Source organism: Falco rusticolus, chromosome 4, assembly GCF_015220075.1.
Source record: "Falco rusticolus isolate bFalRus1 chromosome 4, bFalRus1.pri, whole genome shotgun sequence".
NCBI lineage: Eukaryota > Metazoa > Chordata > Aves > Falconiformes > Falconidae > Falco > Falco rusticolus.
In genome coordinates, this window is record NC_051190.1 from 776,409 (window position 1) to 796,518 (window position 20,110).

Consider the following 20,110-nt stretch of genomic DNA (forward strand, 5'->3'; position numbering starts at 1 on the left):
ATTTTCTGCTACAGTACTTGGATTAAACCTTTGTCTTGGGCATACTGAGAATGTAAAGTATGACGTATTCAGAATCAGTTAGGTTAGGAAAGTGTACGTAATTCCTGCATGGACAGTGTCTGTTTTACTGAGGAGGCATTATGGCTATCATATTTTCAGTTTCTTTAAAACGAACAAACAAAAAGCTTTGCACCTTCATTCATCATCTGTGGCTTTGTCGTGACACTTACCCAGAAGTAGACATGGATGGATCCCCCCGGCTGCGTTCACCGCCAGCCTCTCACAGACTGCCAGACCTAGCAGTGCTTTCTCCAGCTGGTGGTGTGCTGTGGGGTAGCCGTAGGCTTGTCCTATACTCACTGCCTGGGTGATCAAAGAAAAAAGGGGAAAAAATAAAAAAAGTAATTTGCTTGCGGTGTCGTTTGTATCATTGGAGGTATTTTTGCCTGTTCTAGAATGTCTTCATCGTTTTATCTCCTTTGACTATGGTACAATATTTGAAATCCATCAGCCATGTTTAGTGTTCTCCTCCCTATCCTGAATAGGACATTATTTAGAACGGTGCTTCTAATGGGTTTATTTTTGGGTTTTTTTGTTTTTGGGTTTTGTTTTTTGGGTTTTTTTTGTTTGTTTGTTTAATAGCAAAATACATTATATGGTGTGGAATATCCTTTTGGCTGTTTCAGGTCAGTGGTCCTAGCTGTGTTCCTTCCGAACTTCTTGCCTACTGTTAGCCTGCTTGCTGTAGGGGCTGCGCAGGGCAGTGATGTACCAAGGCTGTTCAGCAATAGCCAAAACATGGATCTCTTACCAGCAGTGTTGTAGCCACGAATCCAAAACACAGGGCCAGACAGGTTGCTGTGAGGAGAGTTAACTCCATCCCGGCCAGACCCAGCACGGTGATAGTTTTTTTTGAAAAATAGAATTATGTGTCTTCCTTTCCCTAGGTTGTCCGCTAGGTCAAGCAGTTTGAGAATGTTCTAAGCTGTCAGAAGGGGCTGTGTTGCATGCATGAAGCACAGTCTTTCTCTGCAGAGGTGTTAGGTGTTGCAGCTCTGGTCTTACACCTTAACTTCATCTGTCCTCAAATTCGTATTAGTTACTGATAATTACTAGACAGTTAATCTGTTCAAATAGCAGATACTTGGGATTGTTGTTTCATGTTAACTTAGCAACAAAATTCTTGTCACTTCATAGTTTTTCTGCTCCATGTTTTTCTGCTTCTTAGTTTTAAATCCCATCTTTTTCACCATTTCCTTGAAGTCAATACCCTTTAAAGGCAATGTGTTACTAGAAAATGAATGCCATAATTCTAAAGTACTAACAATTATTTGTAGTACAGTAATGCCTAAAAAGTTAGTCAATGTTGCAGCCTAGCCGTATAGTGCATGTTGTGATCACAATTAGCTGAGCAGCTGCCTGGATTTGATGACTGCCACGATTAAATCCTCCAAAATAAGTGTTCTTTAAAATATATTAGATCAAAATTAAACTCTTTAAGACTAATTCCAGAATGCAGGTTTAGTTCATTTTAGTGAATAATATAATGCAGATGCAATTTTCTAAAAGTACTTTTTAAAAAAGCATTGTACCTTTTCTCATAGCTTTTACTTTGTGATACAGAATGAGTTTTTAGTAATGTTCACTGTAAGCAAATAAGGAATTACATTTTACAATTCAGTGCTTTCAGGTTCTGGTGAGCTCTTCTTTCTATTTTATCTTGCTTGCATAGAGTTGGAGGAAACATAAAACGGAGAGAGAAAGCCGATTCTAAAAATATTATGCCACACTGAAAAATAAAAAAAAAAAAGGAAGGAAAAGTAAGATCTGGAGAGCACAAGCTGCAAGATTAAAGGGAAATATACTGGTTTCCAAATGTATAAAAGTACTTAAAGGGAAGTCATAAAAATGTTTCCCATATTTTCCAAAAAAACCCACCCCGGATGCAAATAGCAGCAAAGGAAGTTCAGGTCCTAAAGTATATGTATGTTGTCTGAGCCACTGAAATAGGTTGCCCCGGGAGGATTTGCCATCTCCACTTGACATCAATATTCTAGATTTTCAGGTACTGTACCAAGCTGTTACTGTTACATGCAATTTTCTTGGCTGATGTTGATCCGTGGAAGAAACTTCTAAAAAGCTGTCTGTGCATCACCACCACTTTCAAACTGCTATGTGTGGAGTAGCAGAAATGTACTGTTTCCTTTGAATCCTGTGCAGAAATACCTTGGAATCTAGGTTTTGCAGAAGATCTGTGGATCATTTTCCGCAGACTGGAAGTGCTGTGTTATTCAGTCCTGATAATAAGTTACTGAACGCTGCTAAAAGCAGACTAAACATCTGTGAGAAATTTAGAGGCATTGCTTGGCTGAGCTAGATGATTTCTCAAGGGTTCTTCCGACCCTCTTGTTTACAACTCTGTGAACACATACCTTTCTAAGCTTTGAAGATTTATGCTGGGATTAAGAACAGGAAACTCAGAACTAAGGTAGTTTTTTAGAAATGTTTCATTCCCTACCCTGCACATCTAAATCATGAGTAAGACACTTGCTTTATTAGGTTTTGTTCTTTTACAGTTCTATTCATAAACTTAGATAAAACACTTTTCCCCATATTTACCCAGAAGCTTGCCATTCTGTTTGTCTTAAAGCTTAAAATGTACGTTCATGTCTAAGGTACAGAGTCTACAAATGTAAAAGTTAGCAGCATGCTGCATTTAATTTTGGTAACAATGAATCACAGGATAAAAGCATTTGGTTTTTTTGTGACCTTAAAACTATGTAACATCTCTTACTCAAAAGCAGGTGTTGCAGGCACAGTTGTGTGGGGTTTTAGAAACTACTCATTTTAAGGATCTGTGTGTTGTTTGTGCATATATTGATATGATTGCCATGAAGTTTGATCAACTAAGAAATAAATTGAAAACATTTTTTTTGTTTTAAGTATAAGTATTAAGTCATGGGGAACTACATCTTTGTGCTATGTCCTATTTTAATGAGAAATTTGTGTAATAAGGAACATAGTATGGAAAAAAAAAACTAAGATTTGCAAATGTCTGGAATTCCTCAATTATTTTCTTTTTATATTAACTCAGATTTCATTAAAAATAATTCAAGACTAGCAGGTTGTCATTAAAACAAAATCAAGGCCCTCTTCCCACTTCTGAGCCTCTAAATGAGACTTGGGTCATAATTCAGCCAAATGTGAAGCCCTTTTTCTGAGAGGGACAAAATACACAGTTATTCGTTCTGTCCTTCTCTATTCTCCATAACAATTACCAACAGGCTCTCCTAGTGCTCTTTTAAACGCTGCAGATATTACATTGCAGCTGGCCTCTGTTGGGGGGGGAAGTAGGAAGTTGCTGGAAAAAATAGAGGAATTTTTTATGGAAAGTGGATTTTAGATCATGTAGAATTGTGGGGGTTTGGCAGTCTGGGGTTGTTGCCAGCCTGTGCACTGGGCTGCAGGAGGCAGGAGGGTGATGTGCGGCGATGGGACGTGCTGGCCCCACGTGCTGGTGGCCGGCGGTGGCCCCGTGGCGCTCGCCGTCGCCCGTGCTCCTTGGGTGCCAGGCTCAGGTCTGCATGGTTGGCTTTGCGCTCCAGGGCTGAGCGTTGCACCAGCTACGAAGAGCAGCGCATTTTTCACACGAACTGAAGCAGTGTGATGTGCCTTACGGGGCAGAGCAGCAGTTTGTGGACACGATGGCTGGCTGAGCTGTTCGCCTTTCCACCGTCAGACCCAGACGGTGCTCTCTGCCTTTTCCTTGATGAATCTTGCATGGAATGCCATGACTTTCACCTGTGTAACACAGGAGTAATTGGGAGGTTCTATTTAGCTGGTGGCTTTTGCAGCTTTAGTTTTTACTCCTGGTACATTATCCTGACTGGGGCTGCTAATAGATGGGGATACAAGAATAATAATTGGGTTGGTGAAATTAGATTCCAAAGTCTGTCCTCCAGTCTCACAGACATACATAAGACCAGACGTATGCAAAGAATTTATATTTGTTTAAACAGTATTAGAAATGTATGGTAATGGCTTTTCCCGTCTTTAAAAGGACAGGGTTTTGAAGTCTGGAAATTTTAAGATAAATACTCTGAAGAGACTCATGTACCAGCATGTGAGAGAAGCGTTCGGCACAGATTCCTGCATGGGTGCTGAGTGCGGCTGTGAAACCCAGTGAAACCACTGGGGCTAATGGTTATGACTGGTTGGAATAAACAGAAGCTTTCTAGGTTCTTAATTGCTTGTCAGCGTTGCAGAGCAAAAGAACAGTTATAATAAAAATCCTAAACCAAAACAAAAAGCCCTTTAAAAACTTTTGCCTGATGTGAGGCACAGCTGGTTTTTGAGATGATTTCAGTAACTGTGTAGTTCTCAGTTTGCTTCTGTGTAAAGTAAGCAAGGCCACAAATTAACATAGTGTGTTTGATCTGGTTGTAGGTTGGTACAGAGGTGTTTCCATCAAGAAGCCAAATGTAAAGGTAAGTGGGAATACATGTTTTCAATCTAGTGGGAGATTATACGTATCTTCCTGTGGCAACTCAATAAACTTTTCATTTTCCTTACCCTTAGGGCTTTACTTCTCCAACTTTTTTCCTGGGGGGGGATTGGATGTATTTTCTAAGTTGAAAGTGTGATACTCATTAATCACCCAAAGGATCAGAAACTTTACTGACATGTAACGTGTAATCTTTCCAACATTTATAAATCTTGTTCAATTTGATTCTCTCTACCCTACTCCCCCAAGAAAAGCATAGGTGGGTGATCATGCACTGCTGAAGTCAGGATTTTTAAAGAACACATTTAATAATTTGCATTATTAATTGAGGGAACTTCAAAAAAGTCTGATGAAAAAGGTTATTGTAAGTTTGTTCTTTTTTCAGATATTTACAGTTGAACCACTGCATTTAGTTATTCTCCAGTCATATCCCTTTTCGCTCTTGGAGAACTTTTTTTGACTGTTAGGAATTTTTTGCGAATGAGTGCATATTTTTGTGAATGTATGTATCCAAACATGTAAATAATTTCTTCTATGTAAGCATCACTTCATTGTCTTTTGGTTTAAATATAGCTTGTATTGATTGTAAAAGAAAAGAGGACCAAATTCCTCATGTTTACCAGTATTATGGAATAACTATTACCTGTGTTACGTTCTCATGACTATGATACTCTTTTAATGGAAAAGCCTACATTCTTTGTGTGTGTGTGTTGGTACATATGCTGCCTGCACATATGTTCAGTTTTGATAGGAAAGCCCTCCAAACCTCCCTTGGTTTCTTAGGTAACCAGCACAGGATCACAGAAATAAACAGCATTAACTGGAAGTGAACCAATCAAAAATGAAAAATGAAGTAGCATTTCTTCCTTTTCCAGATTTTCTTGTGGCTGAAAGTATGCACATCTACTTTTTGCCTCTGATGAAACTATTCCTGTTAGATTCATCTTTTTTCCTTGTGCCACTTTACTGTGAAAAAGAAGGAATTTTTCTTAGTGTTTTGAATAATTTTTTACTTAGTATTTCTTTCAAAACACCTCCCCCCGCCCCCCGCAAATCCTAGATTGTACTGTCTAAAGCTCTAAAAATGTAAAGCCCACACTTGATTACTGACGTTTTTGCCAGAGGCTGTCAACTGGTTTTTAGCCTGAAGGTGTCCCATGCTGATCCTGCATCCCTGCTGAAGTGCAGGCTTCCTGTTCTTATGTACAGAGTTTGCTGCAAGGATTCAGGGCTGTGTGTTTTACAGAGATAGTGGAACACGAAGGAAAGTTTGGTTTAAATTGCCTCTTTTCCCCATGTCTCATCGCACAAGAACGCAATGGCACTGGGAAGGTTAGAATCCAGCCATCTTGGGAACAGCAAAAGGCAAATCTCCGGAGCCATCCCAAGTGGGTTTAAACAGCTTTTTGTTGCAAGGAGAAGGGAATCTGATAGCTCCAGCCTGTGCAAGTAATACAGTACTTCTTTCTTTAGTGAAAAACTGGCATGGGGTCTAGACACAAATTTGATGGTAGGCTTTTAGTGTTGTGGGTTTTGTTGTTGTTTTTTTTAACCTCTGTCCTTGTCACCTAATGAAATGTAGCACACCGATACAGAAGCCTGGTCTGGATGCACAGTGGTGCTATGCTGCAACCTGCATGACAGCCACTTTCCTGGCTGTTCCGGCTGGCCGATGTCTCCCCAGTAGATATTCCTGGTAGCTCCATCTGTGACTCTTCCTTTCTGCTGACTGCAGGCCATTTACTGAGCTCTGCCTGCTTGGCACACCTTTTCCCCACTTGCCTCTCACCTCTTGGTGGGCTATTGGGCTCACACAGTCTTTGCAGTAGGAAGACAGCTAACTAAACTTAAGTGTTTATTTTTAAATCAATCTTCTCCCTTCCAAGGCAGCTGTGTAGGATTAGGGTGATACCTTTTATTTTGGTCCAAGTTGACTTACCCACGATTTTTATACCGAAGCATGTTTCCCATACCAGCCGTGTTTCTGAACACTTCAGGGTTTTTGGGGAATGGAAAGTATTCAGCTTGAGTCTTTGTATGAGAATTTTATTGAACAGATCTGAAAAACTTCCTTATTAAGAAACTGACCTTTCAGGATGGAGGTTTGATTCAGTGTGCTGTCCTGTTCTAAGGTGGATTAAAATGATCAATTGTGACTAACTTGAATGTTGACTTTTGACTGTGGCAGCTTCTTTGACACACTGGTGGGGTTTTTCTTTTATAGTTATATTAGCAATTATTTATTGTGGCTTAGGATATAAATGCTAAAAACTGAAAATGTATTTGTTTAACGTAAAGACTTTTTTTTTCTCTTGCAGGGGATTTTTCCTGCAAATTATATTCACTTGAAAAAGGCAATTGTCAGTAACAGAGGGTGAGTATTTTTCCTTCTTTCTAAGAAGCTGCAGTGCTTTTCATCTAGAAAGGAATCTAAGAAATGGTTATTAAAATCTATAGAGCGGTTTTAGTGCATTGTGTCTTCTGCTGGGTATTAGGATTTGAGAGTTAAATGTAATTCTGCAGAGCTTTGGGGTTTCTTTGGTTTTTAATGTAGCAAGAATCAATTATCTTGGTTACTCCTGTTCACTTTCGCTCATAAAATTGTAACTTCAGAGGTATTATCTAAAACATGCATTTTAAAGAACTCTGGTTTTCATTTCTGCTTGTTTCTTCACTGGCAAAATTCTGTATGTTCCTGTTTGTTATGGAGGCACTGGCATGTTGGCAGCCCATGTTGTTTATCAACAGATTTTCACTGAGACATAGCTGACAGTGTGACTAAGTTACCTTGAAACTTTTCAAAAGGATCCAACTCTCCACACCTCAAGCCAAAAAATTACTGAATTATACTCTGCTGAAAATATTTTACTTTCACTGTCTTTATAGATAACTCGTAGTTTGCTAGAGGTAGGTTTAATTTAGTTAATGTGAATAGCAGTACTAACGGTGACATAATGTCAGATTTTACCCAGTGTGGGCTCTGTAACCTGCAGAGCTTCCTGTGAGGTTGACTAACGTGCCTGAAATCAGTGTCTTGTGCCTTCACCGCTGCTTTTACCTGCATATTTGAGGTTAAGGCTGCTGCAGGGAAATGTAGAAGTACAGCATTTCAGACAGTGACCCAAGGCAACAAAGGAAATATGGAAGATAAAATGTATAAAAAGTCATCTAGTGAAGTACCTGTAGAAAAATGTGACTTATAGTTGTGGATTGTGTGTTTGTCCTCAAAGGGACTGAGTAAAGATTGTAAGGGCAACTGTAATTACTGATGCTTCATAACTTTGGGGTGTAATAAAATTATATGTATTGCATAGAACGACTACTCCTGACCTGTCGTTGCCTTAGGGGAAAGACCAGTTTCCTGTAACCTGTAGTTAATTAGTATTTGATGTTAGTTCAGAATTTGTAAAGGGTAACCAGTTCAGGATACTGAACTTCAGATACTTACTAGGAAAGTTGATGTACTTTTTAAAAATAAGTATCAAAGACTGGTATCCCAATTGATACAACAGAATGTAATATAGTTCTGAACCAAAGAAATTCTGTCCTTGTATTTAAGAATATATTCAAAGTGTCAACATAAGCGTTTATGGAATAACAGCATGTGTGGTGGTTTAACCAGGGGGGTGGCTGAACACCACGCGGCCGCTAGCTTCGTCTCTGCGCGCCCCCACAGTCGGGTGGGGAGCAAACTGGGAAAAGACAAAAGTAAAATTTGTGGGTTGGGGTAAAGACAGTTTAATAGGACAGAAATGGAAGGGAAAATAATAACTGTAAAAGAATATACCAAAAAAGTCATGCACAATGCAATTGCTCGCTGCTTGCCAAGTGGTGCCCAGGCAGTTCCCGAGCAGTGGCCCCAGCCAGTTTCCTCCTGGTTTGTGCACTGAGCATGATGCCATGTGGTGTGGAACTGGAACATCCCTTTGGCCCACTGGGGTCAGCTGTCCTGGCTGTGTCCCCTCCCAGCAACTTGTGCCCCTCAGCCTGCTGGTTGGTGGGGTGAAGTGAGAAGCTGAGAAGTCCTTAACTTAACGTAAACATTGCTTAGCAACCTCTAAACCATCAGCATGTTATCAACATTCTCATCCTAAATTCAAAACACAGTACTGTGCCAGCTACCAGAAAGAAAGCGACCTCTATCCCAGCCAGAACCAGGACAGCGTGGCGTGTAGTGTTCTTAGATTTGAGTCATAGACCCAATGTAATGCCATTAATATGTGGGTATAACGGAGGCAGTGCAGGTTTATAGGAATGCAAAGCATTAAATTTACATGGTTCAATGTAGTCCAGATGTGCGTTCTCTTTAAACCCAGCCATACTGTTGAAGGTCAGTCTTCCAAAGCGTTTTATTATTCACTGATGCCAAAAGTTTTAAAATCTGTTTCTAAAAATAACCTTTAGAAGAACATATTTCTTCTTTGGTTTTGATTTTTCCTCACATATTAGTTATTTTATTATGTAATTCCTTTCATCCTTTAATTTTCTGCAGTTTCTTAAAGGGATGTAGAACTATTTTGAGTCTGTTCCCTGTAGTGGCATTTTACAAAGATCTGAAGGGAACTGAATTTTCAGCTAGAAGTGGTTGCACCATTGTTTTTAATGGTGCTAGTGTCAAGCAAACTTTTGATGATATGTACTAAATGCAGAATTTTTGTTTAACCCTTGAAATGATCTTTAAATATGAGCTAAAGAAGAGGTGTTGGGATTGTGATCATATTCTTAGTGTCATACTTCAGATCACAAGCATACTCTGTGGAGATTTGTTAAAATATTGAGATTTTTCTGGTCTTACTGTGGCCACGTTTTGGAAAAAGGAAAAAAAAAATCCAACAAAAATAAACAATGCCAAAACAAAACAAAAAACCAGCAACAACCTCCCCCCCAAAAAGCTACCAAACCCACCAAACCAAAATATTGCAGGAGTAGACTAGAGCGCAATCTCAGGTGCCAAGTGTCTGTCAGTGTTTCAGTTTCTCGCAACAAAATGTTGGAATGACAAGGTTGTTGGCGTAATAATAGATAAAAGATTTGTGATCTGGTTTAGTCTGCTGGCATGTATATATATGAACTGGTGCTTTCCAGTCGCAGCTTTAGTGGGTTGATTGCATACTTAATGTGACTATGGCAGGTTTGTAAGATGGTCATGTTTCTAAAATGTATATATTTTGGATCTTAATATAAGGTTTACTTACGTCATTGAGATTAATATGGGTGTTCTGGTAGCTTGGAAATGGGGAATTGAAGGTTTTGTTTGGTAAGTGTTCTGCTTCAAGAATACGTGGAGACATACAGTGACTTGACTTCATCATCCTCTCGCGCATCATTTGTTACTTTTGGCTTCAGCTAATGTGGCACAATTATTTGCAGTAAGAATTTTCAAAAGGGAAATAATGCTGCATGTTGCTTTTTTTTTAATGATTAACTGTGTTCTCTTTAAAAAAGAAACAAACCAACCCAAAAAACCAACACCTTTCAGAATTAATTACATCTCATTGCTCATATATTTACTTGTTAGCACTCATTTAACTCTGCAAAAAGGACAGAAGAAATTGTTTAAAGTCATTATGGAATGGGGAGTTTGCAGCTTCTCTTCAGGAGCATTTCAGAGCAGCTGTACTGCTCAGGAGGAGGGGGTCCGTGTCTGTGGTGGCCGCGGGGCGTGCCGCAGGGGCTCTTACTTGATGCTACTAGTCCCAAACCATGTCTTGAGCCAGTGTGTTTCAGTACCACTTCTTTAGGGTCTATGGAAAACTTTTCCAATGTGGTGTGTTTCAGAAATGTGATGGGGTTTTTTTGGTTTTGGTGTTTGTTTTTAAATTCTGCCCATTTTTTATTTTTTTTTAAAACTTGCTGAAAGAGCAGAAGCTTGAAATAGACCTTATTTTTACAGTGTCTTGACACTTGTTTCAGTAACAGCATTGGACATGGTTCAATGAAAGAGCAAGTCAAGGCACTAATGGATTGGATAATATAATGATATTAAAATACATTCATTAGAAAGAGAGACCTGTGCTTAGCTGACATGGACCTGTTGGTTTGGGTCCAGAGGAGAGGGCCGTAAAAATCATCAGAGGGAATGGAGAACCTCTCCTATGAGGAAAGCCTGGCACAGCTTGGGTGGTTCAGCCTGGGGAAGAGAAGGCTCCAGGGAAACTTTACTGCAGCCTTTCAGTATTTAAAGGGAGCTTATAAGAAAGTTGGGGGCAGACTTTTTAGCAGGGCCTGTAGCAATAGGGCAGGGGTTAATGGTTTTAAACTGAAAGAGGGTAGATTCACACTAGATATAAGGAAGAAATCTTTTATGCTGAGGGTTGTGGAACACTGGCACAGGTTTCCCAGAGAGGTGGTAGATGCCCCTTCCCTGGGAACATTCAAGGTAAGGTTGGACGGCGCTCTGAGCAACCTGATCTAGTTGAAGGTGTCTGCTCATTGCAGGGGCATCGAAATGGGTGACCTTTTAAAGGTGTCTTCCATCCCAACCTGTTCTACGATTCTCCTTTAACGGGTATGGAGCACCTTGACTGCAAGGGGATAAGTCCTGTTCTTTTGGTTAGAGGATAGGTCGCTTGGGTTTCATAAGCAATATTGAAAAATTCGTCTGGATAGGCAAGGTAAATAGATGGTAGATCTTTTGGGTAGTTGATGATACTGGCCAATGTATTAATTCGAGGGGAAAAAAAAGGGTTGGACTAGTGTAGAAAAAAGGGACACAAACTGTGAAGGCACACTTTACAGGCAAGTTAATTTAACATGCTATAATCATGAAAAGTTTTTCGTTGCCCTTGATTAGAATGAAATATATTTTCAACAGGTAACTTGGAAATGCATCACATAACCTGATTCATGTGGAATGTAATGGAGGATCAGTTGATGTTACTGTGGAGTTACTTCAGTGTTAATGATGAGAAAACGTTCCTCTTAAGATATTTTCCTTTATGTTGAAAAAATTCAAACAAGTTCAAGTTCCAGCATTTTACAAATTACTGTGCTGACATTTATTTCTTTTTCTACCTTTTCAATGGTACCTTTCCTAACTTTTTCCCCATCTTCTTGCATAGGCAATATGAAACAGTTGTGCCGCTTGAGGACTCTGTTGTGACTGAAGTCACAGCAACACTGCAGGAATGGGCTGTGCTCTGGAAACAGCTGTATGTGGTAAGAACAGCCCTCTTCTCATTGTACTTTTCCCCAAGATATCTGAGAAGTAACGTTGCCTGCATTTCAGTCCATTAGGACAAAGTAGTAACTATAAGAATTGTTAGATTAATTTTATCTGGCGGGGGATTTGCTAACTGCAGAATCACTGATCGTGTGAGGTGCATGTGGGCCAAGTTGGAAACTTCAGCAGTTTTGAAATCTGCCTTCAGATCTGGAAGCTTCATTGTTTAAAAAACCCCCAATTTTAGAGTGTTCTTAAATATGTAAGAAATGTAGGTGTTTAGTAACACACAATGGAAGGCTGTAAGTCCCATCAAAAGAAATATTCAACACAGTTTGTGAGTATTTGTTTTAGCATCTAGAGTTTGAAAGAAGAAGAACTTAAAGGGTTTTTTTATATGATTTTTTCTTCACTTATTAAAAATAAACACTCAAGATAAGTGTATTGAGTTTCATACTTAATTTTCAGTTGCTGCCACATAATGTCACCTACTTCTGCCTTCATCTTTGTTCTTCTCTTACTTTTTTAATGGCCAAATCCCATGGAACAGCAAATAAAAAACTTGCACATTTGAAAGTATTTTTTTTCTGTTTTTTTTTCTCTCTCCTTTTAGCTTTTTAGCTTAGCAATTACAAGCTGTAACTGTAGGATTAGGATCAAGAACTGTAGGTGGTATGAGCATGAATTTCGTGTCTTTCCTTACTTAAGAGAAATACCTTTACAGAGAGCTGCAGCAGCTTTGTTTCCTTATGTAAATCTGAAGTGGCAGCAGTTAGATATTGAGGAAATAAAACCAGAAAAGATCCAGTTAAGTGATGAGACTAGCGTATCACTAGCGTAGCCAGTACTCCCTTCAAAAAGCAATCAAGTCTATGATGAAATTAGTTTTACTTTTGTTGCTCCCACTTCTCCTGTGGGGATCATATGACTCTGAAGAAATTTTCTTGGAAAGTAGCATCCAGTCTAATTGGGATGGGTGGGGGGCCATGGTACATGCTATATATGCTTTTTTAATACCACTCTAAAAGCTAGTACTCCTTCTTTTACCATTTCAAATACTTACACCTCTGGTGTATGTGAATAAAGCGATCTTTTCTGTTTTCTTCCTGTAAGATTTTCTCTCTCCCCAGTGTCAGATGAAGAAGACAACAGTAACACGGACAATGGTACTGAATTGGAGAAAGGGGAAACATTTTACCTACAAATGAGTTGCACTTCCTTTCTACTAATCTGTTTTGGGTTTATTGTTAAAAGGAGTTCCTTGAGGGAAGGGAGAGAGAAAGCTCTAGCTATAAACTTTCACTTAGTAATTTTCTTTCTGGGACTGCTTTCTGTTCTAGCTCATTATAGTTATTATAACATTGCACACAGCATTATTGTATTCTTAAATAACAGGGCAAAGAATTTACTGTTTACATGGAACTTTGGAAGGAGGCATATTTCATGACAAGAAGAAATTGGCAGAAGAATTTACTGTTTTCATGGAACTTTGGAAGGAGGCATGTTTCATGACAAGAAGAAATTGGCAGAGGTTCTGTCTGAGTAAAATAAATTTTGTGGTGTATTTTTACCCAGAAAGAAGATATTTCTAATACAGAGGTGATCACAGAATTGTGTAGGTTGGAAGGGACCTCTTGACATCATCTCGTTCAGCTGTTTTCTCGAGTAGCGTCAGAGCTTGTCCAGGACAGGGTCACTCAGGTTTTGAGTTTCTTGTAAATGGAGACTCCGCAGCTTCCCTGGGCAAAGCTGTTGGTGCTTAATCACCTTCAGTGTTTTCTTATGTTCAGGACTGCTGATGTAGTGGTACCATAGCCGTTCTGATGTGAAAGAACAATCTGTCGTTAGGTAGGTAACAGAAATCTGTCCTATTTACAAACTGTAAATTTGAAACCTGAGGAAGTGTACAGAGGTACACAGATGGATGTGGCAGAGCTGGGATTAGGACTTTATAATTGGTATTCAGGTGAGGAGCTACGCTGTAAGGTCATATTCTAAAACATATTAAGACACTAAATGGAAGTGCTTGTTGTTGGATCAGCACCAGCAGAAATTTTTATTATTCCCAAACTGTAATAAGAGTCACATAAGAAATCTCATTGATGTTATTTATCATGCTACTGTGCCTAGTCAGCTTTGTAGAAAAGTTTCTTACGGTAGTGAAAGTTCAAATGCCAGTTACTGCAGGTGCTTTCAGTAGGTCAGTACTTACAGATGGTAACAGTAAGCACGTGGTTATTTAGTAGTACCGCACCTCTTAACTTCTCTGAATAGGATAAAATGTTCATCTTGTGCTTTTTGGCAAATGTCTTTCTTGGATTATTGTTTGAAAGACTAAGTTTGTTTCAATTAAAAATGCCAAGAAATTGCTTTAGTAATATTGTTGAGATATGTTGTAAGGCTTGTATTTGCCTTCGGTTAAACAACAAGAACTGGAATGTAATACTCGGGAAGCCTGGAGGTATTAAAACACTGCCTGAAGAGGGATGCTGTGTTGCTTCAAGATAAAATAGCTCAAATGACAAAATAATTGGGGGGAAGAGGGCAACAGTGGGAAATAGAAGGGCAGAGTGAAGCACAACTTTTAGAGAGACAGTTGTAGAAAATTAGTTTGTATAAAATATTGCCAATCTTCTTCAACCCCTTCTGACCACAGAGTCCATGCTGTTACTAAGAAGAAACTACGTGTGGGAAGCTTGAGTAGCTTTGAGTTATAAGAGTTGTGCAGTAACTTTAGTTAGTATATCTGTGAAATATATATTGGAAAGATTAGCCTGAGTTCACTATACTACACAGGGCTGTGATATCTTTGTAATTTTTGCTGTCAAGGTGAACATGAAGTGATAGTCTTAGCAGGACTAGAAGCTGAGACTGTGCAGAAAGGCGTTTGTGTGCAGGGAGTTCATCAAGGAAGGGCTGTGCCTGAAATGAATTTGGAATGGAAGGATATAAGGTGTGTGCTCTGCTTTACTGTAATGTCAAGCTTTGCTCTGAGTGGTTGGATTCTGGTATTGTAACCCTGTAAATGATAACAAAACAGTAAGATTTTTGAAAATGCAGGAGGTTTTTCTCATACTGGAAAAGGATTCAAATAAGACTGGTATGGAAGCTAACAGAATTTGTAATTTATATTGGGTCTTTTTGTAGTAATAATGATAACTTAGTTTAAAATTCTATGCGTACCTAAAAAATCACCTCTTTTGTTACTGAGTAATCAGTAATAGAACTTAAAATATTTAATATTTTTAAAGGAGTAAAGATGATACGACCTTTTAGCAGGGCCTGTTGTGATAGGACAAGGGGTGATGGTTTTAAACTACAAGAGGGTGGATTCAGACTAGATATAATGAAGAATTTTTCATGCTGAGGACGGTGGAGCAGTGGCACAGGTTGCCCAGGGAGGTGGTAGCTGCCCCATCCCTGGTGTCATGTTTTAACCCCACCGGTACTTCGGTGCTCACCGCCCCCTCGCCCAGCGGCACGGGGAGGAGAGTCGGGAAGGAATGTAAAACCCTAGGCTTGAGAGAAGAACAGTTTAATAATTGAGATAGAATAAGACCAAACCAATAATAATAATAACAGTTACAATGAAAAGGAGGGAGAAGGGGAGAGGAATGAAATCCAAAGGGAAGGGAGAAAAGAAAACAAGTGATGTGCGATGCAGCTGCTCACCATGCGCTGACCGATGCCCAGCCGGTCCTGGAGCAACAAGCTGCAAGCCCCAGCCAGCCCCCCCGTTTATATACTGAGCATGACGTCCCATGGTAAGGAATTCCTCTTTGGCTTGTTTGGGTCAGCTGAACTGGCTGGGTCCCCTCCCCGTGCCCCTCTGGCCCTTCTGCCAGCAAGGGCTGAGGAACCAAAAAGTGCCTGACCCAGTGCAAACACTGCCTGCGACACGAAAACCAGCACCAGCATGCTCTCAGCACTGTTCCCACACTGCATCTAAAGCACGGCACTGCACCAGCCACCAAAGAAAATTAACTCTATCCCAGCCAAAGCAGGACACCTGGGAACACTCACGGTCAGGTTGGACAGGGCTCTGAGGAACCTGGTCTAGATTATGTCCCTGCTCACTGCAGGGGAGGTTGGACTGGATGACCCTTAAACGTTCCTTCCAACCCAAACCATTCCATGATTTGTTAAAGAGCACATTTTTTTTTCCCCTATTTGAGTGTGTAGTCTGTCTGCAGATTGATACAGTGACATGACACTGGAAAATAAAAAAGCAGTTCTTTGCTTTCTGATCTGCCTGTATCCAGGCTCCTGAGCACAAAAGCAGTAAGACTTAGTAACTACTTTCTGTCAAAAAAAGGCCACTGTTCTATTTAACCTACTTGTTTTGGATTTTCCTGCTTCCACTGCAGTTGTACAAAATCTTTGGTAGGGAGTTCATGGGAACTGAGGGTTTAAAATCAGTGCTCTGAGCGCCGTGTACGCTGAGCTGCCCATAACCTGGGTAGGATTCCTGATAACCACAGCCGACCAGGTGTGTTTGTGTATGTGCCAGGGTATGTATACACATGCACATGCGTATGTACGTGTATTCTCACTTAAGTGTGTGGACCCTGTGTCTTGTGCTACTGTTTTGCCTGGCTCAAATACTCTGTGTTCTTCATTAGATTAATTTGGACAAGATACCTATTTCATTTTGTGGGAAGCCTCATAAATTTAAAAACAAGTTCTGCTTATCCTTTCTCAGTATTACAAAGGCTTATAAACAAAAGATGCCAGCGATTCCCCTGCCCAATACTGTACTTGGTATGAAGTGGAGGAGGAGAGCAAAGGAGGATTATTACTGGTTTCTCTGTAGGAAACCTAGCTTGTTCTTGTGACTGCTGCAGAGGAACAAGGAAGAGAGAGCAGAAAAGCAACAGCAAACCTGGGGGAGACTTCTGTAGGCACAGAGGGGGATAAAGATGCAAAATTGCATTCATTGCAGTGAAATACATGCATGTGGCTCTCAGGTAGTTGCCCAGACAGGTGTATGACTTCCACTGAGACAAGCACAATAATACCAATAAAGTAATAACTTTCTCTCTTTCCCTGTATGTGTTGATAAGGTTTGTTATTTTTATACTACTTCTAAATAAAGAATCTGCAAGTTCTCTGTGAGCTTTTATTAATTAGGTCAAACAAAACTCCTGTGAGTTAAGTCAGCTAAAGAGATCACTGAAACTCATAGTTGGAGCGTAGTAGCTATTTTAACAGTAAAAAAACAATTCCTTAGAGTTCAAGATGTGATGTGAGGACTATTTCTGTTGAAATAGCAGATGACTGTAGAGAGACCAAACACAATATCCCAATTTAGAATTTGGTCAGATCAATACAGGTAATTTGCTACTTTTCCCCCACTCCCCTTCTGCATAAAAGTGTGGAGTTGACTGCTCGTCTAGTTTTAGGAGTAAGAGCTAATGGCATTGGGAATAGATGGAATTTTTTGCCAGCTGAGTCTGAAATTTCCTATTGGCTCCTTCTAAATTTTCTGAGGATCCTGTCAAGGAAAAGAGAGTGGGTAAAGGGACTGGATGCAGTTGAAGCTGTCTGATTTAGGTGTTTTAGGGTGTCCCTAAAATCAAAGCGTTAGTTCAAAAGTTGCCTTGTAAAAAAAAAAAACCAACCAACCATTTGCTGAATCACTAATGTAGTTTATTCTTGTAGAGTCTTTTGTGAGACATTTTCATTTTCTGAGATGCCTGTTGCTTCATATCTAATAAAACATGGAACTGCTGATGCATTTTCTATAGTATATAGACAGAAAAAAGTGTGGTATGATCTGAAACAGATGTGCTGCATCTGAGGTCTGCTTCAGAAGATCTCTCTTGAAGGAGCTCCTTAAAGTCAGGCCTGAGCTTATTTCATACACACTTAGAGTTCTGTGCAAGCATGCTTCTGGAAAGATGAGGTATTTGTACCGAGACATCTGTACAGAAATGGTGTTGCACATATATGTGGTCCTCTTTCCTTTTTTCTGAGTAATTTTCAAGGTTACGTGCGAATCGGAAATTTATTTAGGGTGATTGTTCAGGCATTGTGAGAAATATCTAAAAAGAATCTTAGGAGCTTGTCAGGCCTCAGTTGACACCGACAGAGAGACTCAAAGGTTATCACTTTATTATCCATAGTCCTATGTTCTATATTTTGGCTGTATTATGGATGTATTGATAATTTTAGATCTTTCTGTGTTTGGAGTGAAGGTTGGATCTTCATGGAGTGGTCTGAGGCAGCTGGTTGGCTCATTAAGGGCTGTGCAGAACAAAGGAAACCAAGAGTAAATATTTACAGTTCCAGTAGCATCTAGTTCTTCAGTTTCCCGAAGTAAACAGTATACTGGGAAAACATCTGACTGCTTAGCAACATAATTGGAGACTTTTAGCAGATTTGTCATTTGATTACTAGAAAACAGTTGGCTCTTTCTTGATTGGGTTGCGAAGGGTACATGCAGAGTGATTCTGAGTGTACAGAATGATGAATGCTTCCATTTTGTATGCGTGAGGTGGGTATTTTTATAATTGGGTACCATCAGTCATGGAAGGGGAAGCTGGAGATAAATCGTAGAATAGCCCAGGTTGGAAGGTGCCTTGGAGGATCATCTAGTCCAACCTTTTGTGGGAAAAGGAGCCTAGATGAAATTATCTTGTGCCCTGCCTGATCACATCTTGAAAACAACCAGTGATGAGGACTCTACCATGTCCCGGGGGAGGTTGTTCCAGTGAACGATTTTTCTTACTGTAAAAAATTTCTGTCTTAGGTTGAAATGGAACCTCTCCCTAAGGTGCAACTTATACCCATTGCCCTTTGTCTTCTCCCTGTGGCTCCTTGTGAAGAGACTGCTTCCATCCTCTTCATAGTTGCGCTTTATGTACTAGAATACTGTGATGAGGTCCCCTTGAGCCACCTTCTCCAGGGAGAAAAGACCAAATTCCTTTTGTCTTTCCTCATCGGGCAGGTTCTCCAGCTCTTCATGGCCCTCCTTTGGACCTGCTCCAGTCTGTCCACCTCATTCTTGAATTGTGGGCACCAGAATAAAGACCATAATATAGAAGTGCCATGGTGCGATTTATGTCTACTCGTTACCTTAGGCAGTTAGAAGTTTTTGTACCTAAAATCGTAGGCTTTTATGCTGCTTAGATGTGTTGTGTGTGGAAGGCTGATTAAAAGTCCTTCTCATGCCATGTTAAACTGAGACTTGCATTTACATAAAATTATTAGCTATGGTTTCTTGGAGGTCTTTAGTGGATGTCATGACCTCTACATTTCTTCGGTGGAACAGTCCTCATGTAGAATCCACACTTAATATTTATTAGGTCACTGCCATGAGATGCAATCCATTTCAGTACATCTCCCCGTTAGCACTAACTCACTGAAGTTCAGTTTAAGTGCTTCATATTTTAAGATTATAAAGGATTCCCATAATTATTATTTTTCCCTTCCCTATTTTTAAGAGCTTTAATGCAGTTGGTCTTTCATAGTGATATATAGAACTCTGTGAGGTTTAAGGAATTATAAGTAGGCATAAGTTTTTAGGAGAGTAAAATAAGATTAGTTTGTAAGCAAGTCCTATCATTAAAATTTGAAAAATTATGATAATTGGTTTGAAAATTACTTTCCTTTGAAGACCACAGAACTCACAGCTAGTTTATTGGATTTCAAGAATGGTATAACAAGTAGCAATATATGCAGTACACTTCACCTTTCGTTTTCTTCCACATACAGATTCATGATATCATTTAAGATAATGAGGATCAACTAGACAATTCTTATGTATTTTCAAAGATACAAAAGGTTGACTATAAAACAAACTACAAAGTATTAATCAGACTGTATGGGAGGAATAGATGTTTTGAGTTACTATGGAGATAGATAGATTTTAATAGGTTTTAAAAATAAAAGACAGAATTAAATGAAAGTCACCTGCTGGTGTCCTTGGCAAGTCTTACTATGACAAACTGTGTGCCGGGTGTTTTTATATTTTCTTGCTTTGTAGGAGAATGTTATTTAGTCATTGATATGGGAGGTCATAATGTGCTCTTTTATTTTAGTAAATAGAAGAAAATAACTGCCTTCTTGATACTGAAATTCATAGCAAATTGTGGGGGAATGTGGAGGGATTTTTTGAGATTAATTTTACGTTTTTGAACTATTTAGCTAGTTTGTAGTTAACAAAGGGCTCCTTGCTTTCAGAACAATGTCCAGACAACCGCATGCTGAAAACGGTGATACAGTGTATGCGTAAAATACACGTGCAATATTAAAACATGGGAATTCGGTTTGACTGAATGCCGGTTTAAGACTGGCTGTGAACAGATGACTGGCAAGGAAACAGAATAGAATTCATTCAGGGCAAACCAGTGGCTGACCTGCAGATGCTTTCAGACTCTTTCTTTTGTACTGTAAACATACTGAACACTTAATTGCATTCGACCAAGGAAGAAAGGTTTTAA

At 39.5% G+C, this 20,110-nt stretch overlaps 1 protein-coding gene across 12 annotated transcripts in view; it reads left to right on the forward strand.

Moving 5' to 3' along the window:
• DOCK3 (dedicator of cytokinesis 3) overlaps nucleotides 1-20,110 on the forward strand; it is a 223,814-nt gene that overhangs the window by 25,852 nt on the left and 177,852 nt on the right. For all 12 annotated transcript variants that reach the window (XM_037384111.1, XM_037384118.1, XM_037384112.1 and 9 more), the window contains exons 3-5: nucleotides 4,447-4,487; nucleotides 6,823-6,878; nucleotides 11,566-11,662. In XM_037384111.1, coding sequence (XP_037240008.1) covers nucleotides 4,447-4,487; nucleotides 6,823-6,878; nucleotides 11,566-11,662 — 194 coding nt within the window. The remainder of the gene's footprint in view (nucleotides 1-4,446; nucleotides 4,488-6,822; nucleotides 6,879-11,565; nucleotides 11,663-20,110) is intronic.